Source organism: Cyprinodon tularosa, unplaced genomic scaffold (assembly GCF_016077235.1).
Source record: "Cyprinodon tularosa strain WSP-4 unplaced genomic scaffold, ASM1607723v1 ctg30, whole genome shotgun sequence".
NCBI lineage: Eukaryota > Metazoa > Chordata > Actinopteri > Cyprinodontiformes > Cyprinodontidae > Cyprinodon > Cyprinodon tularosa.
This window is the reverse complement of record NW_024039008.1, coordinates 6,445,752-6,462,583: the sequence shown is the minus strand read 5'-3', so window position 1 is coordinate 6,462,583 and position 16,832 is coordinate 6,445,752. Positions and strand designations below refer to the sequence as shown.

General features: G+C 38.0%; 1 protein-coding gene across 3 annotated transcripts in view; it reads left to right on the top strand.

The window, feature by feature from the left end:
- pde4ba (phosphodiesterase 4B, cAMP-specific a) overlaps positions 1–16,832 on the top strand; it is a 300,381-nt gene that overhangs the window by 205,812 nt on the left and 77,737 nt on the right. For all 3 annotated transcript variants that reach the window (XM_038291610.1, XM_038291611.1, XM_038291612.1), the window contains 4 exons: positions 163–357; positions 8,725–8,761; positions 8,954–9,024; positions 11,620–11,672. In XM_038291610.1, coding sequence (XP_038147538.1) covers positions 163–357; positions 8,725–8,761; positions 8,954–9,024; positions 11,620–11,672 — 356 coding nt within the window. The remainder of the gene's footprint in view (positions 1–162; positions 358–8,724; positions 8,762–8,953; positions 9,025–11,619; positions 11,673–16,832) is intronic.

Here is a 16,832-nt window from a genome sequence, read left to right as displayed (position 1 = left end):
TCGTAGGTTCTGTGCTTCTCCTGTTCATTCACAACCAATAACCTATAAATGCACTGATATTCAGCATCTAATGTCCTTCTATAGAAATTTTGTGTTTTAACTCCAGAGCTGAGAATCTGAATGAGTCCAATATTTTAACCTCTTTAAAACTTTCTTTGTCAGCTTTGATGTGGAGAATGGCCCGTCTGCAGGCTGCAGCCCTCTGGACCCCCAGGCTTCTCCCGGCTCAGGTCTGGTCCTCCACACCAACTTCCCAGGACATAACCAGCGCCGGGAGTCCTTCCTCTATCGCTCTGACAGCGACTATGAGCTTTCCCCCAAGTCCATGTCACGAAACTCCTCCATCGCCTCTGAACTGTAAGTTGCAAAACTATCAAATATACGATTTAAATGCAAACATAATCGATCGTTAAAAAAATCTAAAAAAGACTAAAATTTTAGCACTAATATTTAGTGACTCTTTTCACTACTGCTTAGTTTTAGCATTGGATTCCATATGTTTTTCTAAAGTGCATTTAACCACAAAACTACAAAGTAACTCAACTCTGCAAAATGAATTTATCCCCAGCTACAGAGATCATAGTATTTATTCATATATAGATATATAGATATTCTCTACAGCTGACAGCTTCAATTCTCCTATTTTTTCCCCAAGGTTTAGAAGTGCACTTATGAGATCTTTGAGCATTCATCCAGCATTTGTGAGAGAAGGTCCAGCTTTCAGTCTGCATTCCCATTCACTCTAAATAATTCTTTCGGTTTCAGGTCAGGGCTCTGTAGGTCAGCCTAGTTCCTCCTTACCAAACATCGTCATCCATGTCAGTATGGTTCCTCCTTACACGTGTTTGTGCAGGCCAGTTGACAGTCTCATTTATAGGCCCCCTACATAACTAAGGTCTATATCAATCACTTTTTACATAAAATATTTATTAAAACCATCTACATATTTAAATAACTTGTAGCAAGAAAGATTTTGATCTGAGAGGACTTAAAGAGAAATGCTGTACACTACATTCAGTCATTCACTCACACGCTGATGGTGGCAAACTAAATTGTAGCCACAGCAGCCGTGGGGCTCACTGACAGAAGCAAGGCTGCTGTACACTGGCGCCACCGGGCCTTCTGACCACCATCAGTAGGCAATGCGGTTGAAGCGCCTTGCTCAAGGACACAATGACACTGAAAGCCAGAGTTTGAACCGACAACCCTCTGGTTTAAAGACAGACTCTTTCATCCGACAGCACTGTTGCCCCATTTGAGCAAATTAAACAAATATTTGATCCACGCTAAGGATCCTATGTCAATTATTAATTGACTATTATTATAAATAAAATAAATATTGAATTAAATATATATTTTAATTTGATACGTGCATAGCAAGTAACACTGAAATTTTCACATTCACAAATAATTATTTCTACTTTTTAATGTGCTGAAAATGTGGCTTATGGCTTTATATACGAGATCCAGTTTCATTTGATCCATATTATAGATTTCTCTTTGTGTGACTAGTGTAAATATGAGCACAAGATATTTTGCCTTTCAGATGAGCTTTTAGATTAGGATTGTCTATTTATCGCCTTCACTGCTGCATCTGTGATCCTGATGTTGAAGCGGTGGACACATCTGGTAGTCAGTCAGTTTATAGTGAATTAGAAATAGAGCAGCCTTTTAACAACGCCTCTGGAGCTTTCCTAACTCTAACTCCATTTAGCAAAGATAAACAAAAAATCCCTGACAATAACTGTTGGATTTTTTTAGCACCAGAGGAGTGCTAAAAAACCAAGAACACTGCCTGCACAGAAAGTGGTCTGCAGCTCAGAGCGATCAGAGCCTCAGCTGTACCTGCAGCTTTGGGCACATTCTTCTGGTGTGAGTAGCCTACAGCTTCTTTGCAAAAGTTATGGAGCTGCTGACTTACCAGGGCCAGAGGGGAAAATTACATATTTTCCTGTCTACCTGTAGTTTGGTGAGCCTTTGTGGTCTTATGTATTTTATTGGAGCAGCTTTACAACAACTCTAGAGCAGCCGCATCTGGGACCGAACCGTTTGGTCGGTCAGGTGAGGATACTTCCCCACTGCTGCAGTGGCAAGTTGGAGGAAAATTATGGTAGCACACAAAAGGCACAGGAAGTAAGAAAGTAGAAGATATTCGTTTAAAACTGCTTGTTTAGTTTACAGTTAGTGGGAAAAATACAAATTCCAGGGATCAGAATGAAAAATAAAATGAAATCTTCAGCTTCAGGGTCTCCTAGGCCAGATTAACCAACATAAACTCCACTCTAACTAAAAATAAAAGTAAATTGTCTCTGCAGGGAAAACAAACAAAATAAATTACTGAGCTCCCTGTCTAACCACTTCATAGGAGAAAAGAGATTGAGCAGTCAGAGTTCGTCTGCCTGGCTGTGTGTTGATGAGGCTGCCTTTTACAGCTGCTTTTTGTATCTCTGCTTCTGTCTCCTTGAACCCTAGTCAGCCTCAGCAGATGGCCGCTCTCACTGAGCCTGCTTCTGCTGGAGGTTTCTTCCTGTTAAAAGGGAGTTTTTCTTCTCCACTGTTGCCACAAGCTTGCTTAGTGTGAGGGATTGCATTCGGAAGAACTTGGCATTTACCCCCAGATTGCACATCCTCCGTCACCCCTATGCCCGCTCACATATGTCCTGCGGAGCACTTGCACGGACATGTTAATCAGAACGGTTCCACATCCACCGCTACTCTACCGCACTTCATCGTCCATGTATGTCTTCTCCATCCTTCACCATCAAAATACAGAGCCAAGCTATTTTTTGCTCCACTCCAGTCTGTTGGAAGCCAGCCAGGTCAAGATCTGCTATTGCTATCGTATCAAACAGGAAAAAGAACGTTGAGAAGATCCGGTTTGTCACCGAAAAACAGGGTGACTACAAATCAGGAATAACTAATTTTGTATATTCCCCAAAAAGAAAGCTGTTTGATTGGATGTACACTATTGGTACTTCAGCATACCAGGAACCAGATTTGTCATCTTAATCAAAATATTTATTTTATGCAGAAAGTTATATAAAATCCAGTCACACTAAACTTCCAAGAGCGTATCTCACATCTTAAAAAGAAGCTTCTTATCACAGGCATGGATGAGAGCTGCTGAGTTTTGAAGTAGAGAGCAAACCAATCCTAGTTATCCCCTCTACAATGATCCACAGGAATAATAATATTTTTGGACAGAAACTGCATGTGTGATTGATGCTGATGGTGAGTTTAATTATGTCATAATAGGAGGAACCGCAGAGGCTGTAGGTGTTGGGCAGTCTGGAATGGATCGGGGCGTTTACAGAGGATGTGGGTTTTCAGGATTAGGGAGTGAATTTCATGCAACAGCTGATGAGTTGCACCTAATCTGAAACGGAGGATAAAAGAGCTGGCTCATATCTTACAGTACATCAGTCCTCGAGGGCTGCTTCCCTGCAGGTTTTAGAGGTTTCCCTGCATCCGCACAGATGATTCTGATGAATTCAGTTTAGCAAAATCCTGTGAATCAGTTGTCAATGAAAATCAGCTGTGTTGAAGCAAGGAAACATCTAAAACCTCCAAGACAGGGGCCCTCGAGGGCAAAGTTTGGACTCATCCGCTAGAGCTCAGTGACACAAAGTCATCCGGACAAAGAAAGTAACCCTCCCTAGACTGTTGCACCATAGATAAAAGCAAAAAGTTATTATAAACTTTTTTGTTTGCTGAAAAAAATAAAGCATTTACTTTCAGTGGAACTGAGATGTCATGACTAATCTCTGAAGAAAAAGTCCCTACAAATAATCCACCCTCCAACCAACTTTGCACCTACAGGTGCTGGTCATAAAATTAGAATATCATGAAAAAGTAGATTGATTTCAGTAATTCCATTTAAAAAGGGAAACTTTTATATTATATTCATACATTACATACAAACTCATATATTTCAGATGTTTATTTTGTTTAATTTTGATGATTACAAATGACAACAAATGAAAATCTCAAATTCATCATATCAGAAAATTAGAATATTACTGAAGACCAATAAAAACAAAGGATTTATAGAAATGTTGGCCAACTGAAAAGTATGAACATGAAAAGTATGAGCATGTACAGCACTCAGTATTTAGTTGGGCCTCCTTTGGCCTGTATTACTGCAGCAATGCGGCGTGGCATGGAGTCGATCAGTCTGTGGCACTGCTCAGGTGTTATGATAGCCCAGGTTGCTCTAATAGTGGCTTTTAGCTCTTCTGAATTGTTGGGTCTGGTGTATTGCATCTTCTTCTTCACAATACCCCATAGATTTTCTATGGGGTTAAGGTCAGGAGAGTTTGCTGGCCAATTAAGAACAGGGATACCATGGTCCTTCAACCAGGTACTGGTAGCTTTGGCACTGTGTGCAGGTGCCAAGTCCTGTTGGAAAATGAAATCTGCATCTCCAAAAAGTTGGTCAGCTGCAGGAAGCATGAAGTGCTCTAAAACTTCCTGGTATGTGGCTGCGTTGACCCTGGACCTCAGAAAACACAATGGACCAACACCAGCAGATGACATGGCACCCCAAACCATCACTGGCTGTGGAAACTTTACACTGGACTTCAAGCAACGTGGATGAAGTGCCTCTCTTCTTTTCCTCCAGACTCTGGGACCTTGATTTCCAAAGGAAATGCAAAATTTACTTTCATCAGAGAACATGACTTTGGACCACTCACCAGCAGTCCAGTCCTGTTTCTCTTTAGCCCAGGCAAGACGCTTCTGACGCTGTCTGTGGTTCAAGAGTGGCTTGACACAAGGAATGCGACAGCAGAAACCCATGTCTTTCATACGTCTGTGTGTGGTGGTTCTTGAAGCACTCACTCCAGCTGCAGTCCACTCTTTGTGAATCTCCCCCACATTTTTGAATGGGTTTTGTTTCACAATCCTCTCCAGGGTGCGGTTATCTCTCTTGCTTGTACACTTTTTTCGACCACATCTTTTCCTTCCCTTCGCCTCTCTATTAATGTGCTTGGACACTGAGCTCTGTGAACAGCCAGCCTCTTTAGCGATGACCTTTTGTGTCTTGCCCTCCTTGTGCAAGGTGTCGATGGTCGTCTTTTGGACAACTGTCAAGTCAGCAGTCTTCCCCATGATTGTGTAGCCTATAGAACTAGACTGAAAGACCATTTAAAGGCTTTTGCAGGTGGTTTGAGTTAATTAGCTGATTAGAGTGTGGCACCAGGGGCCATCAATTTTGAACCTTTTCACAATATTCTAATTTTCTGATATGATGAATTTGAGATTTTCATTTGTTGTCATTTGTAATCATCAAAATTAAACAAAATAAACATCTGAAATATATGAGTTTGTATGTAATATATGAATATAATATACAAGTTTCCCTTTTTAAATGGAATTACTGAAATCAATCTACTTTTTCATGATATTCTAATTTTATGACCAGCACCTGTATATAGCCAGATGAAGAGAAACAATCCATTATTTTTTAGAGAACTTATCTGCTTTAGATTCCATTAGAACATATGCACCACTGCAAATAACATTTGCATGAAACTCTGTTATAGTGTTGCACCAATGCCATTTTTTGGCCCCGATACCTGGCTGTGCAGTATTGGCCGATACCATACTGATACCATCTCTTTGAAATTGATATGTGTGTGTATATATGAAGCACTGCAGACTACTTGAATGTAGAGTAATTGGCATTATGGCTTTGTCAAGCTGCTGCCTACCTTTGTGAAGCAGGAAAAAGACTAATCCAAAGTGAATCCAGTAGAACTTTTTATTTGCGTACCTGGAATGGGTGACAATAGTTGAATAAACTTTTGGCTCTTGGTGCGCTATTTGTTGGTACTCACCGATACTGATACCACTATTTTAGTGCTGGATTGGGGCCCCGCCCGACACTGGTATCGGTATCGGTGCAACACTACTCTGTTATATAAGGTCTGTATGCAGCTGCATAACCATGGAGTTCCCAATGCTCTCTAGGTTAGGTTCCTGAGCCGCACAAAATCAGGCGGATTGGTGTCGACTCTGGAGACAATTCTCTTAACCTGTGCCTCTGTTGACTCAACTTAACGATTCCATTGTCTTATACACTCACCGGCCACTTTATTAGGTACCCCATGCTAGTAACAGGTTGGACCCCCTTTTGCCTTCAGAACTGCCTCAATTCTTCGTGGCATAGATTCAACAAGGTGCTGGAAGCATTCCTCAGGGAGTTTGGTCCATATTGAAATGATGGCATCACACAGTTGCCGCAGATTTGTCGGCTGCACATCCATGATGCGAATCTCCCGTTCCACCACATCCCAAAGATGCTCTATTGGATTGAGATCTGGTGACTGTGGAGGCCATTTGAGTACAGTGAACTCATTGTCATGTTCAAGAAAACCAGTCTGAGATGATTCCAGCTTTATGACATGGCGCATTATCCTGCTGAAAGTAGCCATCAGAAGTTGGGTACATTGTGGTCATAAAGGGATGGACATGGTCAGCAACAATACTCAGGTAGGCTGTGGCGTTGCAAGATGCTCAATTGGTACCAAGGGGCCCAAAGAGTGCCAAGAAAATATTCCCCACACCATGACACCACCACCACCAGCCTGAACCGTTGATACAAGGCAGGATGGATCCATGCTTTCATGTTGTAGACGCCAAATTCTGACCCTACCATCCGAATGTCGCAGCAGAAATCGAGACTCATCAGACCAGGCAACGTTTTTCCAGTCTTCTATTGTCCAATTTCGATGAGCTTGTGCAAATTGTAGCCTCACTTTCCTGTTCTTAGCTGAAAGGAGTGGCACCCGGTGTGGTCTTCTGCTGCTGTAGCCCATCTGCCTCAAAGTTCGACGTACTGTGCGTTCAGAGATGCTCTTCTGCCCACCTTGGTTGTAACGGGTGGTTATTTGAGTCACTGTTGCCCTTCTATCAGCTCGAACCAGTCTGGCCATTCTCCTCTGACCTCTGGCATCAACAAGGCATTTCCGCCCACAGAACTGCCGCTCACTGGATGTTTTTTCTTTTTCGGACCATTCTCTGTAAACCCTAGAGATGGTTGTGCGTGAAAATCCCAGTAGATCAGCAGTTTCTGAAATACTCAGACCAGCCCTTCTGGCACCAACAATCATGCCACGTTCAAAGTCACTCAAATCACCTTTCTTCCCCATACTGATGCTCGCTTTGAACTGCAGGAGATTGTCTTGACCATGTCTACATGCCTAAATGCACTGAGTTGCCGCCATGTGATTGGCTGCTTAGAAATTAAGTGTTAACGAGCAGTTGGACAGGTGTACCTAATAAAGTGGCCGGTGAGTGTATATAAATCTATATCTATATATAGATATATGTATATGAAGGTTTTATACCAAGGAAAATATAAAATTTCTGACTTCACATAACACGATGGGAGGGACAGCACCTCCCTGGATGTTAGTGAGCGACATTCAGCAGGTTTTGCAAACATAAAAGCTGGATTCCATACTGTAGTGAATGGTAAACCTGCATTTAGTGCTTATACGGCTGTAATCCTTTCCAACCCCAGTCATACAGTGCAATCAGCTGTTGAAGTTGCTAATTTTACAGATTCAAATTTATTGATGTTACTACAGGATTCCATCTAAAACACAGGATGGTAAAACATGCAATAGTGCAAATTCCTTGGCACTAGTCTCCTTAAACTATATCTGCAGCCTGCTGAGAGCTGAGTGAATAAAAGTTGAATAAAAGTCAGATTGACTAGTCACAGGCAATATGAAGTATTAGTTTCTAAGACATCATTAAATCATCTTAAGAGGACCTTTATAAGACCATAGGAGTAATTTTTTTAAAAATTGTCTGAAGCTAAAAGAGAAACTTCTTCAAAAGCTTAGAAAAAACCAGCAGAATCGCCTCGGTTTTCACATCTTTAATGACATAAACTATGTATCATTTACCGTAATACAGAAATCAACTGTAGGGGTCAAGGTGAGCTTTATATGGAGCGGTTACCAAAAAAATAATACAAATACTAATACTTTCAAATACTTTTGTTGTCGAAAATATGACCATACATATGGATAAAACCTGTTTTCATTTATTCAATCTATCAAAAGCTCACCATTTTATTTACTGTTATGTTCAACATTCACCATGCTAAAGATTAATCTGTAGTTGCCTGCTAATACCACCTTTTACACTGAAAATGTGAAATATTACATTGTCTGGATGTGGCTGTGTGACACAGAAACTAAAGGAGGACTTTTTTTTTAATGCAACTTTGCATTTGATGTAAGGTGGCATCAAATGTAAGTAAAAAAAAAACATTTTTTTAGAACTACATTTGTTAATTTACAGTTAATTGAGGTATGATTACGGTAGATTAAATTTGTGCTCAAACTGTTTGACTTGCTCCACTACCTGATTTTATCTTTACATTTTCCTTATTTCTTACTGTTTGATTCATGTAAAGCTCTTTAAATTGTCTTTATACTGATTTGCGATATATAAATAAATTAGCCTTGCTTTGCTCGAAAGTATTTATTACTTGGTAATCGATAATTAAACTGATAAATAGATTAAATACTTTATTACTGATGGGACTTTTGGGAGCCTGTGTTACCTGCAAATAACTAAACTTCATTGCCGTAAAGATATGTTATCAGGGATACTGTTGGTATTTAATCCCTTACTTTCTAAATCTATCTTGATATACTTTGTTTATTCCATCAGATCATTTCTCTTATTGTTTTTCTCCCTCTGCAGACATGGTGATGACCTGATTGTGACTCCATTTGCTCAGGTAAACACCTAATTTTCTGCTCTCTGGCATCTTTTTATCTCTAACCCTATCGGTGAATAATAACATGGTTACTAAACCATGATCTACAGCCAGATAAAATAATCATTTTGTGGCTGTGTGATGCATAAATACGACTGCTAAGCTAACAGGCGTAAAGGATGCCACTGATCACCTCTTTCACTTCCTTTATAGGTTTTGGCCAGCCTTCGAAGTGTTAGGAATAACTTCACCGTTCTGACTAATGTCCAGTGTGCCTCAAGCAAGTGAGTACCACAAAAACCAAGATTCTTCTCTTCATGTGGCCTTTTTGGTTTTTATTTCTGTTTTGAGAATACATTAGCAATTATTAATAACATTACAAATATTGCCTTTAGCAACAGCTGTCTAATACTGGAGTCCAGTATTAATAAATTTTTATTATCCTTAATAAACATGCAGAGAAATGTAAGTATTTAAAAATAATAGTTGTATTATTTTATAAACCAGAGCAAAGGGAAATTGTAAACCCAGTTGTAGTTCCCTCCCTTTTCCACATGGTGTCAGCATTGAGCTATATATTGCTGTGTGACATCACGCCTGTTTTCACGACTCAGATTAGATGCTAACTACTGCAAAAGTCAAACCAACAGCATCCACCATTCAGACACATAAAGGCAAACATTTAAATCATCAGCAAAGACTTTTAATGTCTCATTTTTGCACAGTAAAAGGTCCTTTTTCCCCCAAAGTTTCTTGAGATGGTAGTGATAGAAAATCAGCTGCTCTATATTAATTTTTATTGGCAAAAAAACAAAGAGGAAAAACAACATTAACAGATCCATATTTTCATAAAACATGTATATGAGCAGCTTGTATTTTATTACCTAAATGGTTTATCGTTTATGTTCGTTAGGTTTTACTTCTGAATAAGCCAAGAGCAGTGTGCTATAGCAAAGGCTGGATTTAGAGCTGCTGAGGAGTTCAGAATACCTGAAGGTTGTCTGACCTACATACAGCTCTGACTCTCCTGCATAGGCGGCAGTGAATAGTGAGACTTAAGGGCATGTGGACAGACATTTGCAAATATGTTAATATGCTCACTTGGTATACTTATTGAACTGTTCAGTTGTGATTATAATAGACATGCATGGTCACTTTGCTTTAAATGTATTTTCCCTACTTGTTATTCAAGTGGATTATTATCTATGTTTATAAGCAGCTATTTTACCAACACTCACACCCTTGTCACTTTATTCCAGGCCTTTTTAACTAATTCTGCTATAATCCTGCAGAATTTTCCCTTGAATGTGAAAATCAACTAGAACATGTTTAAAAATCTAAATATCAGAAAGGTTCATATAGCAAAGGGTTCAGTCCAAAGAGCAACCAACTTCAAAAAATGGCGTACATTAAGCTTTTTCTCTTCTACGCCTTTATTTACATTCTCTTCATATTTGCTCTTTTGATTGTACTGCTTATGTTTTCAAGTAATTCAAAATATTATGAAAACTACTTGAACCAAACAACCATCTTGAAAAGATTTAAAAATTGTTAACTAGAAAAAAAATCCAACTTTGTCACGGACGAATACAGTTCAATAAATTCTAAAATATTCTTTCTGATCTTATAAAAAAAAAAGTTTAGTCTTTAAATTTGAAATGCTGTCTTGCTTCTTAAAAGTCAAGTAATAATCCTTGCATACGTCTGTTGAATGTGTGCAAGGAAGCAGGTCAACACAGAACAGGATGGACCCGATATCACTCTCCCCTGCTTTAGCATCGTGGTCATTTAGAAAATAATATTTACATTTCTGAACCCTTCAATAATTCATGGCCCTCAGTAGATATTTTTACTGTATTGTTTTTTTTTTTATGTAACTGATGCTAACGCAGCTAAGCCAAAGAGTCAATGGCAGATGCTCTGTCTGTTTTGATACAATCATATGTATAATTTACGGATTATGTCTGAAAAAGGGGTATGAAGAAATGGATATATGCATGGAAATCATAGAGTATCAGACCTTTCCTGATGGGGTTCGGGGGAAAATTTTATAGTATACTGTAGATGCAAATGGCATCTTTACACAAGATGCATGAATTTTCTATTTAAAAATATCTAAGCAATTAGAACGTACTGTAAAGTGGCTGAATTAGAGCTTACAGAAAACTAACGGCACATCTTTTATAGCCAGCTTAACGGATGACAATACTAGAAAAACTTGAAGCATGGCTTTATTAAAAATATCTGCTTCATCATACTGTTTTAAACACTCTATGAAATCAACATCATAAAATCAATTATTTTAATATACGGCTATATTTCTCATTATTTATGAATATTATTATTAAAGACAGAGGTTTGCTCAAAGATTACAATCATAATTTATCTTCTTCAATTATTTCCTAAAAATCAATTTATATAACTAAAGATCTATTAAAAAAAAATGCTCATTCTACTGTCCTTATAGCAGTTGTAAACTACTATTATTTTATCAATTTCATGTTGAATGTTGTTATCTTACTACTATCTTTCATAACTACACAGCCATGGAATTCAGCTAACAGATAAACAAGCTGTTATATAATACCAGCAATCCAATTTGAGATCAGACCTAATTAGATCGGATCGAAAATAATCGATTCTAAATCTTGAGAATCTGAATCTAATTGATTCTTAATTTGAGTTCCTATTCAGCCTTATTGTACTTTTGACCAGTAATGACCAGGATATTTCCTAAATTTATCAGCCTAACTGACTTGACTCTTTATCAAAATGATGACGTCCATTTGAAATGAAAAATAAAAATTTATGTCTAGATAAATCATAAAATGTGTGTTTTATTTCATCACATTTCCTTTCTCCAAATTGTGTTTAACCAGGAGGTCTCCAGCTGCAACAGCTCAGCCTCCCATCACCAGAGTTTGTCTGCCAGGTAAGAAATGTCTGGCTTCTTTTAAGGGTTTACTAATCTGGTTTACATCCATCTTGGATGATCTTCCACAAATTAGTTCTTCTAGTTAGAGTCCAAACATCCCTCACTCCTTCCTTCATCTTGTTTTTCTTTTTTTTTTTATCTTGAACTCGCCTACGTGCCGACTTTCACTTTTAGCCATCTGTCTGCAGTCCCTACACTGGGGTCTAGACTGGTTTGTCATCAAACTCATTAACATTGTTCAAAGATTATTATTTTTTTTTTACTTACTGCAGAAATAAAATAAAAATAAAAAGCCTTTGCACATGCAATCTGCCATGCACACAGCTGGGTGTGTTACGGCAATCCGCTCTAAGATAACAGAAAAACTCCCTGTTCGTCTTTCATCACGTTTTACTTCAAGCAATTGTGTAAAAGTTTACACTCTTTGGTGTGTGCACTTGTACGTCTAAATAAGTGAGGCATGTGAGAGTATATTCAAGCACAAATGACTTTCTAATCTCTATAACGTCGTATTGGTGTTTGTGGAAAACACATTTTTTAAAAAATCTCTACTTTTTTTTTGTCTGTCTTTGCCTAAAACCAATCTGATCAAAGCAAGCACATATATTGCGGATTTTTTCTTTTATAATCAAATCAAGTTATTATTTTCAACCCTTAATGCATAATTCTCCATACCTCCAAATTCGGCATTAAAGTAGATTATATAACTGCCACCTCTGGTATAACACAATTAGTTAACATTAGGCCTTTATTGTATTTTTATGCAAAGAAAAATGAATCACATTCTCCGATGTGATGCTGAAATGAAAATAAAAACATGACCTTTAACTTATCTCCAAAGTAGCTAAGAAATTTGGGTTTCTGTTACTGTTTAGGTTATGTTTCTGCTTAAAATTGAATGACGACAATAAGTCTGACATTTCCATCTAACATCGAAGTGAGTGGGATGCAGTTACTGTTGGTATTACTAAAGGGTGTGACTAGTTTCAGTTTGATTTAGTTAGTTGCTCATCAATAAAGGTTTACAGAGCATCAAAAGTGTTATCTTACTATCATCTAAATTTCTTGAGAAGAGCCTGACTGCAACCATGTCTGTACGTCGTTTGGTTTGTTAACAATTTAAAGCAAACTTATTTTATAACCAAAAATACTGATAATGATTGAATATTACAGCTCATCTCAGAGATCACATCCTTACAGCAAGCAGAAAAAAAAAATCTGAAAATTGTCTTCACTCATCAAGATGGAAGGTTTTTTTTTTATAAAGAAATACTTCACCAATGCTTTACATTTATATAAATACTTAAGGTCGTGGGGAAGTCATATTTAAATGTCAAATCATTCTGGTTTAAACATGTATATAAGTCTATTCTTTATTATTCTTTATTCTATATTGTCCCAAAAATTCTATTTAAAAAAAATCCTTTTTTTAAATCAGTGTTTTTTTTTTCGTTATCTTCTGCAGGCCAGTTAGTTATACGTCAGCTTGTACACCTAAATTCAGCCAATCATATATCAATGGTCATCTGTCAATCAAATTTTTTCAGTCATAGCATCTTGATTCATATGTCGCAGCTAATATACGCAACGATTGAAATAAGAATAATTTCCTTTCCCATTGAGTTCTGTCCCAGTGTTCACGGGGATGGATGTCTGTGTCTTCAGCAGGCGTAGAGCTAACAGAACTGGCAGCGTTTCGAGGCAAGGGCTCAAACATGTACGGCTGGAAGCCTTCTACACCAAACCAAGCTTCTGCCGCCCTGGCGTCCTCTTCCAAAACATCTCTGTCCCCACTTTCCTCCTCTACATAAGACTCATCCATGACCTCCGACACAAAACTCTCCTCCTCTTGCATGTTTCTGCTGTCCATAGCGTTCCTTGACAGTCTCGTTTCTAAGTCCTACTTGGTCCCAAACGAAGTTCCCATTGGGAACCTGCTAGCACTAAGTTGCTAAGTGGTTAGCAATTAAACTTGCTTACGAACCTTCTGCCACAACAATCCCGCCCCCTTGATAAACAACCAATCACATGCGCTTTATTCACTCGTGTTAAGTCGTGCACCACTCAGGAGAATTTGTAAATGCAACGGTTGGAACAGTCGTTTCCCTACAACTTTAACCATCTAACAATATGCGCTACTATGGAAATGTTAATTTTTTTTAAGAAGAAGATAAAAAAAAAAAAACAACTTAATAAGATAAGTAACTGTTGACACACATCAGTGTCTCTGGTCGCTTCAGGCCCTGAGCTCTAACGTTTTGTACCTTGAGGTCAGGACATGTAAAAAATAAAAGGCAAGAACAGTAGACTTGTTGATTTGTAGAGAACTAGATGATACACAGTGACACTGAAAACGGGGAGCATTTTAATCCGCAAATAACATCTTTTAAAACAAAAACCCCAAATAGGTCAATTAAGACAAAAAAGTAAGTGAAACTGCAGCAATGAGAGTTAGTTCTGTTATTATGTTTTCTCACCCTCATGCATTTTTCTCTTTTTAGGTATAATTTCAGTAAACTGGGTCAAAAAAATGTGAAGATATTTTTCTCATTCAAAGAGCTTCAAGTTTTTAAGCTAAAAACTTGGCTTTACAACTATTTGTGTGACGTATTTAGTAATAACTGACAAGCTTTAAATGGGCCTAAAAAAGTTAAACAGCTTTAAATTTGCCTTTTACGATGTTGCAATTGTTGATGTGGGGTTTGATATGAATATCAGGGGCATACATGCATCATTTATTAGCAATCTGTATCTTATGCAGGCCGGTGTGTGTGTGCGTGTGTATATGTGTGTATTATGGGGAGGTGTTCCTGTGGTTCTAATTGACGTCAGCATGCCTGTATGTGGCTTCTGTTGACTTCCTGTTGAAGCAGATGGACTGAGTTTTCACTTCCTTCTTCAGAACCGCAGCACATCAGGTGCTCATGAGTTTGACTGCAAGACATTATGCATAAGTGTGTGTCAGTTTGTGTTAAAGAATGTACCTCATAAAACAACGCCGTGTTTTGCAGTTCGACCTATTTCTCTGTGATTATTAGTGTTATCACTGCAGCTTGATCCGTACTTTATTTGTGTCTGCACTTTTTTTCTTGCTTTCACGTGTTATTGAACATGACTGGAAACAGCAATCAGCCTCAGATGCCCCGACTTAAAGGTCCTTGTATCAGACTATGTTAACGCTCCAAAACTTTAAAAAAAAAATCTATGAATGAACCTTATGGTTAAATTGTCTTCTCAACATTTTTACCATAAACACTATGTTTTTTGTACCCTCTTAGCTTTATATTGGTGCAAGTGCTCAAGCTTGCATGAGTGCCCCTTCTCCAAAAACCTAAAAAAAAACATGTTTAGTTTGCGTTAAACTGTATGGACTGTAGCTCACATATTTTAGCTTAGTTTTGTAGTCTAACTGGTTTCAGTTTTTTTCATTCTGTTTACAATAATATACTTTAAATTAAGTTTATTCTATACTTTGCCTTTCATTCAAAGGTAAAAAAAAAACCTAAACCTTTCGGTATTAGAATATTTAAAATAGTTTCTTTCCTTTATTTTAGCTAAAAAACATTATGCAGGTTTTTTCATTTTTTCAAAGAAATAATTCAGCTCTATAAAATATTACTATTTTCCTTTGGTTTTACTCCAAATCATAATTTACATCCTAACATACCTTTCCAATTTACAGCTCATATTAATAATAATTCAGGTTTTCTATCTAAGGAAACTGAGCTGATTCCATTAGGTGACTCTGTTGGATTTGCTACTTCTTCAGCATGTACTGCAGCAACGGTAGATATTTGATGGTAATGTGTCATAAACTTTACTGCAATCCCTCATATTGAGCATGCATGCAGCAACCATGGAGAGGAAAAGTTCCCTTTCAACAGGGAGAATCTTTCAGCAGAACCAGGCTCAGTGTGAGAGACCTTCTGGTAGAGGCCTACTGGAGGTTCAATGAGACAAAATCAGATACACATTATATACATATTATAAATGCTTTCAAAGGTAGAAAAAGGACAGAAACAGTTAAGCAGGTCTGAGCCACTTGTTCAAAGGATGAAAGAGAGTACATACAGTTAATCACAGTAAAAGCTAAGCCATAGTTAAAGTACAGTAGGAAAGGTTTACAAGTTCCCCTTCAGACTGAAAGCAGGCCGAATTGCCCCCATTTTCCAGCACACTTCCAATTTCCAGCCGCTGGAGCTATCCCCCTCTTTCTGCTGGACGTGTCAAAGTTTACAGCAACTCCATCCACTTATTAAAACACAGGGTATTCCAGGTGTACAGTCTAGCAGCTTAGGGTTGCGGCTTCACTGATAACGTCATCATGGGGCATTAAATTACCCCCAAGGACCTGTCAGTTATCAGCAAAGGCCTTTTCAGGGAACCATCGTTGAAATAGGGGAATTTTAAAACTAAATACTACTGAATGTCTAGGAGAGAAACAGGCCTAAACACTCCAAGAAAGGTCCAACTCTACTTTCTAGAATTGAAGGTGATGATTGCAGTGGTCCAGTTCATGCATTCCACCAGGATGTGCCATGGCCTAGGGGAGCACTTGGACAGATGAAGCTGCAATACAGGAAAAAAGGAAGAGAGAACATGAAGTTGAAAGTTAAGCTAACAAATAAAAATTTGAGAGAGAAGTAGAATGAAGCAAAATAATAAAAAAGTTGTCCCTATGTCCTCCAGCAGTCCAAGCCTATGACAGCATTGCTATAGAGATAGCTCAGGATACCCTGAGCCACTGTAATTATAAGGTTTGTGAAAAAAGGTTTTAAGCCTTGACTTAGAAGTAGACAGGGTGTCGGCCTCATGAACTAAAAGTAGTTGGTTCCACAGGAGAGGAGCCTTATACTAAAAGATCTGCCTCCCATTCTACTTTTAGAACATTTTCTTTACCATTTGTAAATCTGCAGATTGAGAATAAAATGCGCTTTTAGAAACACAAGAGACAATCAGATCTTGGACATAAGTTAAATTTTCGTTATTTATACTTTGGATTCAACAACCAATAATGGGAAGGTAAAATACTAACTTTATATTTACAATTCAGTTAATTTTATGGTATATTAAATAAAGTAGCCTTTTTTAGTTTAACAATATCTTTTATCTGTCGCTTAGACCCCCCCCAGACACATACACTTCCTATCTGCTTAA